Raw genomic sequence first — 9711 nt, 5'->3', positions numbered from 1 at the left:
GGATCTCATGTGAGTGACAGGTTGTCCCGTCCTCGCGCCAGTAAACACGTCATTGGAGAAGAGAAGAAATGAAGTTATTTTGATTTAAAAATACTTTTCATGTGGTGTTTTTGCCTATTGATAGTATTAAAGTCCCTTTAAGATTTTAGATTTAAGATTTAGATTTAAGATAAAATGTTATTCTATAGTCTTTGATAGTAAGAAGTTATGCATATTTGGACACACCTATACATTAGTGGCTATACTGTACACAAGCTGCTGAGAACAGGATAGTCTGAGAATGATATGTTCGTCCCAAACACACCGACTCATTGTGTGAACGTCAAATTGTTTTGTAACTGGAAAAAAAGAGATAATATTAAAATAATAATTTTAATAAATATTTTAAAATACATAAATATATTCATACATAAGCATCATTAAATTACGATTCCTTTCAGGAAATACATATAATTTAGCTGTAGGCCTATAGGTTTTGTAAGGGGTTTATGTATGGAATTTCAATCATCTGTGGCAGCAGAGTGCACGCGCTTCACGTGTGATGTTTTTAATATAACTCTCACGAGCTCTCACAGTCACGTGTTCGTCACAGTCCCAGGAAGTTCCCGCAGCACAGAGAGCTCGTTGCTAGCTGTCAAACACTGAATCCTGTCGGATATCAGTTCAGATTAACGGACAATTAAACGGTTAAAACGGAAACAAACCACAACGTCTCGCAGAACAATGGGATGAAATGCATTTGTAATTCGAGGATCTGCGTTTTAGCGAGTTTAAAGGGCAAAATATGAAAGCTAACTAGCCAAATGCTCATGACACATTCATAACAAAACAAAAACAAAAGAGTTTCAGTGTTTTCTCGCTTATTTTTAGACACTGGACCAACAGAGGACTTAAGAAGGATGGAGTGGGACAATTCTGGGACATTTGACAAGAGTCAAGCTGATTAACAAAGAAGTTAACGACATGACTGCTGTGTAGTAGTGGATTTGCTAAATTCTGTTTGTTTACTATTGTTTTGTCAGCTGCCAGCAGATTCTACAGTGGTCGGCCTTTTTATTTTCTATTTTACCATTTTTGGTTATTTATCTACGTGTGTTTGCTAGTACATAAGAGCTCCAGTATGCATGACGCATATGAACCGGTTCCTATTCTGGAGAAATTACCCCTGCAGATTGACTGTCTGGCGGCATGGGGTGAGTTCTGCTTCCCTTTTCATCATTTCCATTTCCTTAAACACCTTTAACACTCGTATGGAGTAGCATTGATAACGCCTTTTCATTTGTCGATAATGACTGTGTCTCGAAACCTTGTGAGTGGCCGACATACTGAAGCATTTTCGGAATGAGTTGTATAGTTGTAAAGCTGTTTTATCTGGCTGTGTCTCAAAATCTTTTTAGCTGCCTACATAGACAACGTGTATGGACATCTAGTTAGTATTTCTACCTAGACAGATTTTTGAGCATTAAAAGTATTTATTTATCAAATAGTGGAACAGTTGTCTTTACCCAGTCATGTCTCAGAACCTGATGAGCTGGTCAGCTGACTCAGAAACACGCCATTGATGTCCAAAACCTCTGTCTAGTTAGGCAGATCACCAGGTTTTGAGTCACAGCAAGAGAAAAAACAACTATTCCACTACTTGAACTACAGGTATTTTATTAGCTAGGCAGCTCACAGGGTTTTGATAATGTAGTATCATTGTACGTGATTCGAGATTTGATTCCAGCAAGCAAGTATAAAGGATTGATTATTAGAGCCATGTCAAAGGGGTATGTTAACCCTATAAGCCTACTGTATCATATTAAATACGCAACTTTTTAAGGCCTCTAAATTATCAAGATGATCAAAACTGCAGAAAAATGTGTTGTACACAATCTACTACATGCCTTCTGTCATCTCATTGATAGTTTATGCATTTTTAGCAAGTAAAAGGTCTTTTAGTATAATTGTACAAATGTCCACCTTCACCTTTACTGATTTTTATAAAGTAAACGTAAAAAAACTTTTATATTGTTAGTAATATGTCAAGATGAACACTTACTGGACTGAAGCAAATTATGTTTACTTTATTATCCATCAGGGCTCAATACTAAGGATTTTTTCTACTGGCCCGGTTGGGCCAGTGGTTCAAATTTTTACTTGCCCTGCCAAAATTTTCACTGGCCCCACAACAAAAAATAAAAAATAAAGTAAAAGAAAAGAAAATGGGCCTATAAAATAAGCCTAGTTATAGTTTTCATTGTTTTTGATACATGTAACCTTAATAAAATAAGGTTATGACACCAAAAGCTACTAAAATAACTCACTTAAAAATAAATTGTAAACTCACTTGTAAATAATTTTAGACAAATGAACAGTAAGTAATAAAATAGGAAAAAATAATCAAATAACGAGTAATAGCACAAATAAATACAACAGAATAAACATATAAATGAAATAAACTGTGCTATTCAGGTTTTTTATGAATGCTTAAACAGGAGATTTTCAGGAAATTGTAATCTAATGTATAGCTATATAACTATTGATGTCATTGAGATTCAACCGATTCATTCAAACGGCTGATTCATTCATTCAGGAAATGTTGCTCAGAGACGCAAAACAATTCTGTGGACTTTGGAACTATTTTCGTGGGCGAAATAGAGCGAAACAACCGTTTTGGTGTCTAAAATGTAAGTCACTTAATATAAACTGCTTGTTTATTAAACTTAAGTTGTATAAAATCAGTATCACATTTGTAATCATGCTGAAATTTGGGAAAAAATGGCGCTCTTCGTGTAATATTGGTTAACTCTATTAAATGATATAAATATAAAAGACATACAGGGGCATTTTTGCCCCCTTTAATCTTGAATTCTGGAAGGCATTCTAAATGCATTTTATTAGACTAGATCACGCAGTGAAGGCATACACACTAATATTATGCACGCGCACTAGTCTAACCTACTAGACTACGTCACATAGTGCATGCGTGCACTCAATGGGTGTGTTTTTGTTTGGGTTTTGTAAAGCGAGCAACATACTCGATAATGTCAGATCATTACATCAACAATTACGTTATCATACACGATATATAACGCACATTTTATATATATATATATATATAAAAAATTACAGCACTGGTCCGATCGGGCAAGTGACGGTTCTGTCAACTCATTCACACTGGTCCCGGGCCATCGGGCAGTCCTTATTGTCGAGCCCTGTCCATACATCATTTTTTATAAAAATCATGTTCAAATGTGAGTATCAAATATAATCATCAGGCTTTTGAGGAAGGTTTATTTGTTCATCTCTCAATTATCATTGAATTGTATTGCATTATATGTTTTACTTTTTGGCCATATAAATATCAGCATCTGCAATAGGTAATCACTCAAAAAAATTTTTTTGAAAAGTCAAAAATGGCCAAGCAACTTTAGACCAATTGAGAAGGACTAGGCATCTTAATTCTGGATTGTACTACAGAACTAGTTCCATGAACTCATTTGTAAAGCTTTGCCATGTGTCCTTTAGTGTGATAATCATACTGTGATTGCAGATGATTGGCTCCTTGTCGGGACCAAACCGGGTCATCTCCTTCAGTACAGGATCAAGAAAGATGCAGGTGCGTAGTTTTTGTTTGCTGCTGTGCTTATATTTAGCAATGATTATTTGTGGGATTTACTTTTAGTTTAATTGATATGTTTCATTACAGGCACAAATAGGTTTGAAGTTACATTAGAGAAATCCAATAAGAACTTCTCAAAGAAGATTCAGCAGGTATGCACCAATAGAGAAGTCCATCCAATAAAGGATGAGTTCACCCAAATTTTGTCATTATTTACGCACCGTTATGTTGTTCCTAGGGCTGATTTAAAATCTTTAATTAATTACATGATGTGCTGATTAATTAATCTAATCGCAAAATAACATCGAGTTTGGCTGAGAAATGACCCCCAAAAGATAATTTAAAGCCATTATTGTGTTAAATGAAAAAAGCATCAAATAGACATTACAAAAAGTAGCTTTAGAAAGAAATATTTTATTTGATTCAAAATAGAATTTATTACACAAACTTTTAGGCTGCAACGGCCATGATTTTTTTTCAGAAGCTGCATCTGAATTGTTATTTAGATATATTTACAAACCAAAACAGTTTGGTTATCAACACTCTTCAAAATATCTTCTTTTATGTTCTGCAAAAGAAAGAAAGTCATAAAGGTTTTGAAATGACACGAGGGCGAGTAAATGTAAATAAACAGATTTTTTTTTTTTTTTTTTGGTCGAACTATTCCCAAAAATTTTTTATCAAGTGATAATCTAAATAAACTAAAATTGTAAATGTCTAAATGAAGAAGACACTGAGTTATTTATTCATTTGATTCATTCAAATGGCTGATTCATTCAGGAATGAAGTATATGGGCCATTGAATTGATTCACCGGATTGATTCGCTCAAAACGCAGATTCATTCATAAACGAAACACTGTGTTGCTCTAAGACACACAACAGTTCTGCTGTGCCTTTTATAGGTAATATTTTTGTTGGCAAAATTTAGTAAAAACAGACAATATTGTTTTATTGAACTGTCTGATAGTCTTATTTATTGAACTGTTGTAAATCAATATCACATTTGCACTCGTGCTATTTGAAAAAAAAAAAACAGCACTCGTGTGATATTGCTTAACTATATCCTATTATATAAATATGAAACAAAAGCTCATACAGGGGCATCATATCTTGAATTTTAGGGGCATATAACAGCATTCTATTGGCTCCATCATACAGTAAGTTGTTGCCCTGCATCATGTTCATCACCAATCAGCTGTGTGAAATGTAAGATGACCTATGTAGGTCTGGGGAGGGGTGGGTGCGTTAATGCGTTAAATCATTTTAATCGCTTTATTTTCCATAACTAATTAATTAAATTAACATGTCAAATCAAGAACCCTAGTTGTTCCGTTATGTTATAGATGTATAGTACTTAATTTTTGGTCTGTTTCTCGGCTATCGTACGACTTGTCATCTGTGGTCACTTTAAACTGTGATATTTATGGGCAAGCTGCATTAAGATTCTTAAAAAATGTATTTTTTTTTTTACATGGAAAAATTGCAGCATGAGGGTGAGAAAATAATGACAAATTGACAGTGGTAGACTATGTTTAAAGAAAATAATTTACTTCTGGGCGTCTCTTATGATCTGTTTCCTCTTTCAGCTGTTTGTGGTTTCGCAGTACAAGATTTTGGTTAGTCTTTTGGGTGAGTATTTTTTCCCCCTATAATTGCCAAGTCATTGTCATATGATGTGTAATCATATATACTTTCTTTGTTGGTTGCATATGAGAAACTTAGTTTACAGACCAAGTAGATGTGGTGTTGTGTATGCTATGGAACTGTGTAGTTTTGGTGTCAGCAGTATCAGTGCCCTCTTTCATTTCAGAAAATAACATCCACGTTCATGACTTGCTGACGTTCCAGCAGATAACTGTGGTGTCCAAAGCCAGAGGGGCCACACTGTTTGCCTGTGACCTGCAGGTAGGTTAAAGAATGCAAAAAGTATTGTGACTGTTTGTGAAATGTTGATGTTGATATTTAATGTGATGAACTATGCGAGTGGTTACTCTTCAAGGACACTTGTGAACTTGAGAAGAACTGACTTCATATATTTCTTAAAATCACAGCTACAGCTGCTTAAATGTCATTGCAAAAGAATAGTGAATTTAATTCTGTGAAAAACTTAAGCAGCATTTTTTAAAGATGATTTTGCTTTGATATTTTTTTTATGAAATACAATGAAATTCATACACTTCTAAGTGTGACTTAAGGGGTCCAAATACTCAGGGTCCCCGCGGGTCCTTAAAAACTTTTAAATATCTTAAATGGTATAAGAACATTCTTAATGAGGTCTTAAATTTGGGGATGGAAAAACAGGAATCGTGGCATAATGTGATTATTATATTTCAAAAGGCGACGATTTAATTAAATGTGAGTGCTTCACATGTTAAAGGGGACATGACGGAGAAATCAATTTGCCTTGGTCTTTTGACATATAAGAGGTCTTTGTACAATTAAAACATCCTGCAAGTTTCAGAGCTTAAAACATAAATAATAATGTTGGCCTATTGAATGTTAAATGGATCCAATCCATGTTCATTGAAAATGATTTGATGATCCAGCAATAAACTAGCTAGTATACCTTAATGCATGTGTTTCTAAACTTTGCTTGCTAATTAAAAAATTATCAAACAGTAATCTATTTTAATGACAAAAGTTCAAACAAGTGGGCAGGTGACTATCAGTATCATATTGATGCATCCCTAATTGTATAGGTGTTTAAATTGTGGTTTTTGCAGTCATTTTATCGTTTAGTATGTTACGTTTAGTCATTGTATTTGTGCAGGTTTTAAAAAATTGATTTTAAAAACCCTGCAGATACCCTGAATACTTTTGGGACCGCTTTAAGTGAATGTCATTGCCTGTTAATGCTCTGTCCTCCAGGTCTCCCTTTTCAATCACATCTGATTTTTGATTTCTCTCTCTCTCTCTCTCTCTCTCTCTTTAGAAGTCCAGCTCAGGTGAGGCCAAACTGCGCATGTGTGTTGCAGTCAAGAGGAAGATTCAGCTGTATTACTGGAAGGACAGAGAATTCCATGAATTACAGGTTGCTTGAGGCTTGGAAACACAGAAACAAAATATATTTGATGAACCATAACCGTAGTCTAAATCTTGTTTGGTCACTACTGCAGGGAGATTTTGCCGCTCCAGACATTCCCAAGTCCATGGCTTGGTGTGAGAACTCTATATGCGTGGGTTTCAAACGAGACTACTATCTGATTCGGGTAAGTGGGGGGGAAAAATGCAGCTCTGTTTATATTTAGTTTGCTTTGCAATTTTGATGAAAGTTCATCTATATTAGCCAGCAACAATACAACAGTGACCCAACAGGGCAAGTGATCATTTCATCAACACCCACATGCTGGCCCCTTGGCAACTTAAATCGTAAAACCAATGTTTAACTTTTCCCCACAATTGTCAACATCAGCCCAGTACCTTTTAAGCACACTTTGTTTCCTCTTGGACTGATAAAAACCTGATTGGAGCTTTCTGCTTTCCAGTTTTGTGTACAATATGAATCAGATGTATAGTGAATGGTCTATGTGTAGACTAGATCACATTATGGATGTTCACTAACATTAGGTTTTTGGGGGGTCAATCATGTGACTTTTCTCTTCAGATGGACGGACGTGGCACAGTCAAGGAACTGTTCCCCACGGGGAAACAGCTGGAACCATTGGTGGCCCCATTGGCTGATGGGAAGGTAGCGGTGGGTCAGGATGACCTCACGGTTGTTTTGAACGAAGAAGGTGTCTGCACTCAGAAATGTGCCCTTAACTGGACAGACATTCCTGTTGCAATGGGTATGATGATGTCAGTCTTAACAAACATGTTTCTCAGGTTCTCATAAGTGACTTTTCAAATGTGTTACATCAAACAGGTTCAGTAAACAACTGATCGTCAAGGAAACTGGTGTCCAGTTACCATCTGATCAAATAATGAGTAGAAATGCAGTTAAAAATCGTATTACTTCCAATGTCATAAACAACCAAATCTTCACTAGCATACTGAACATCATAATAAAACAAACTAGAAGCAAAACATGCCTAACAATGTAATTTCTTTCTGAGAAGAAAATAATTGGGCATCTAACACTTGTCTTCAATTATTGAAGACAAGTGTTAGATGTCCAATTATTTTCTTTTCAGTTCTTTTCTTTCCTGAGAACCTTTTACTTACATTAGTTAAGCTAGTTCAGTTTTTTTCTGTGGTATCGAAATTGGGTTCAAGAATTGTGAAATTTAACTAACTAAACTAAAATTTTGGTTTCATAACAACCTTGTTTCCAGCAAAAATAACAATGTCATGATATATATTGTTAACGTGGTATAAAATTACTCATATGTTTATATAAAATTTTGGACACTTCGCCTGAACCTTCATGGGTGTTTTTTGAAATTATTGTAGTACTCTACTGATTTTATTGTATAACATGAAAGATAATTATATATCTTTATTGATCGTACGTGAACACTACCTTTAAGCTTCCGCTAAGAAAAAAGTTCATTACAATCTTGAACAGCAGCATAGCATCAAACACTACTACAGCAACAACAACACTTTCAGTTATGCACCAGAGCCCTGAACAAGTCCTTATTCAGATATATTTCACCCTTGAATGCTGCAACTGACTAATGAGAATCATATGGAAGCTTGTTTCTGCCATGAAATAAAAAATAAAAAAAGTTAATTGCTACTTTTTATATCACAATTCTGATATTTTTTTTCTCAGAATTGCGAGATATAAACTCACAATCGTATGTTACAAAGTCAGAATTGCTTGATATAAAGTCAAAATTGCAGATTAAAGTCAGAATTGCAAGTTATATAGTCAGAATTGTGAGATATAAAGTCAGAATTGCGTGATATAAAGTCAGAATTACGAGTTACAAAGTCAGAATTGTGAGATATAAACTCACAATTCTGAGAAAAAACGTCTTTTTTCCCTCACAATTTCACATTATAACACGCAATTGCGAGTTTATATCTCACAATTCTGACTTTATATCATGCAATTCTGACTTTATAAAGCAATTCTGACTTTAGAACTCGCAATTATGACTTTATAACTCGCAATTCTGACATTATCAAGCAATTCTGACTTTATAACTCGCAATTCTGACTTTATAACTCGCAATTCTGACATTATCAAGCAATTCTGACTTTATAACTCGCAATTCTGACTTTGTAACTCGCAATTCTGACTTTATCAATTAATTCTGATTTTATAACTCGCAATTCTGACATTATCAAGCAATTCTGACTTTATAACTCGCAATTCTTACTTTGTAACTCGCAATTCTGACTTTATCAATTAATTCTGACTTTGTAACTCGCAATTCTGATGTTATCAAGCAATTCTGACTTTATATCACAGAATTCTGACTTTGTAACTCGTAATTCTGACTTTATCAAGCAATTCTGACTTTATATCAAGCAATTCTGGAAACAAGTTTCCATAGAATCAGAATCTTTTTTGAGTGATGATGCAAACAAATTGAGTCATTAAAAATGAATTAGAACTGATTCATGGAAAAAATGAATGTGAGAGTTGTGTTAATATTGGCTCATGAGCAGTTCTACACAGAATCTGTGCCTGCAGAAAAATCTAGGAACACCCAACATGCACAAAATTCAACAAATCCGCTGCTCTTTGCACGGCTGCTTTTTAAATAGTTGTGCTCATTTGATTCTATTTTAAGCTATCAGTGATGGTGTAGTAATGTCAGCTCTTTTCAACACGTTTTACCATTTTTAAATCCATTCATCTTCCTTTTCTGAGTCTGCTTATGGCTATTTCCTCATGTCTTTCATTAGAGCACCAGCCACCGTACATCATTGCAGTGTTGCCACGGTATGTGGAGATCCGCACCCTCGAGCCCAGACTGCTGGTGCAGAGCGTAGAGCTGCAGAGACCACGTTTCATCACCTCTGCTGGGTGAGACCTGCACACAATCTCAGTTTAGAGGAAAACATGGTGGAACATTTTTCATTCTGACTCTATTTTACATTAGCTATGTTTACATGCACCCAAATAATCAGTTTATAATCGAATTAATGGCTAAGTCAGACTGGAAAGCCTTCATGTAAACACCTCAGTCGATGCGATTGAGCTTGTTCG

At 35.0% G+C, this 9711-nt stretch overlaps 1 protein-coding gene across 2 annotated transcripts in view; it reads left to right on the top strand.

The window, feature by feature from the left end:
* The window catches only part of vps39 (VPS39 subunit of HOPS complex), a 42228-nt gene that overhangs the window by 16160 nt on the left and 16357 nt on the right, over window positions 1-9711 (top strand). The window contains exons 1-9 of one of the 2 annotated variants that reach the window (XM_051867147.1): window positions 571-1193; window positions 3536-3601; window positions 3692-3756; window positions 5192-5234; window positions 5416-5510; window positions 6538-6636; window positions 6722-6814; window positions 7210-7393; window positions 9408-9528. In XM_051867147.1, the coding sequence (XP_051723107.1) occupies window positions 1121-1193; window positions 3536-3601; window positions 3692-3756; window positions 5192-5234; window positions 5416-5510; window positions 6538-6636; window positions 6722-6814; window positions 7210-7393; window positions 9408-9528 (839 nt within the window). In that variant the 5' untranslated portion in view covers window positions 571-1120. Of the gene's footprint in view, window positions 1-570; window positions 1194-3535; window positions 3602-3691; window positions 3757-5191; window positions 5235-5415; window positions 5511-6537; window positions 6637-6721; window positions 6815-7209; window positions 7394-9407; window positions 9529-9711 lie in introns of those variants that run through there. The other variant, XM_051867148.1, reaches the window with a different exon arrangement.

The sequence above is a fragment of the Ctenopharyngodon idella genome, chromosome 17 (genome assembly GCF_019924925.1).
Source record: "Ctenopharyngodon idella isolate HZGC_01 chromosome 17, HZGC01, whole genome shotgun sequence".
NCBI classification, from domain to species: domain Eukaryota; kingdom Metazoa; phylum Chordata; class Actinopteri; order Cypriniformes; family Xenocyprididae; genus Ctenopharyngodon; species Ctenopharyngodon idella.
This window is presented reverse-complemented; position numbering and strand designations above follow the sequence as displayed.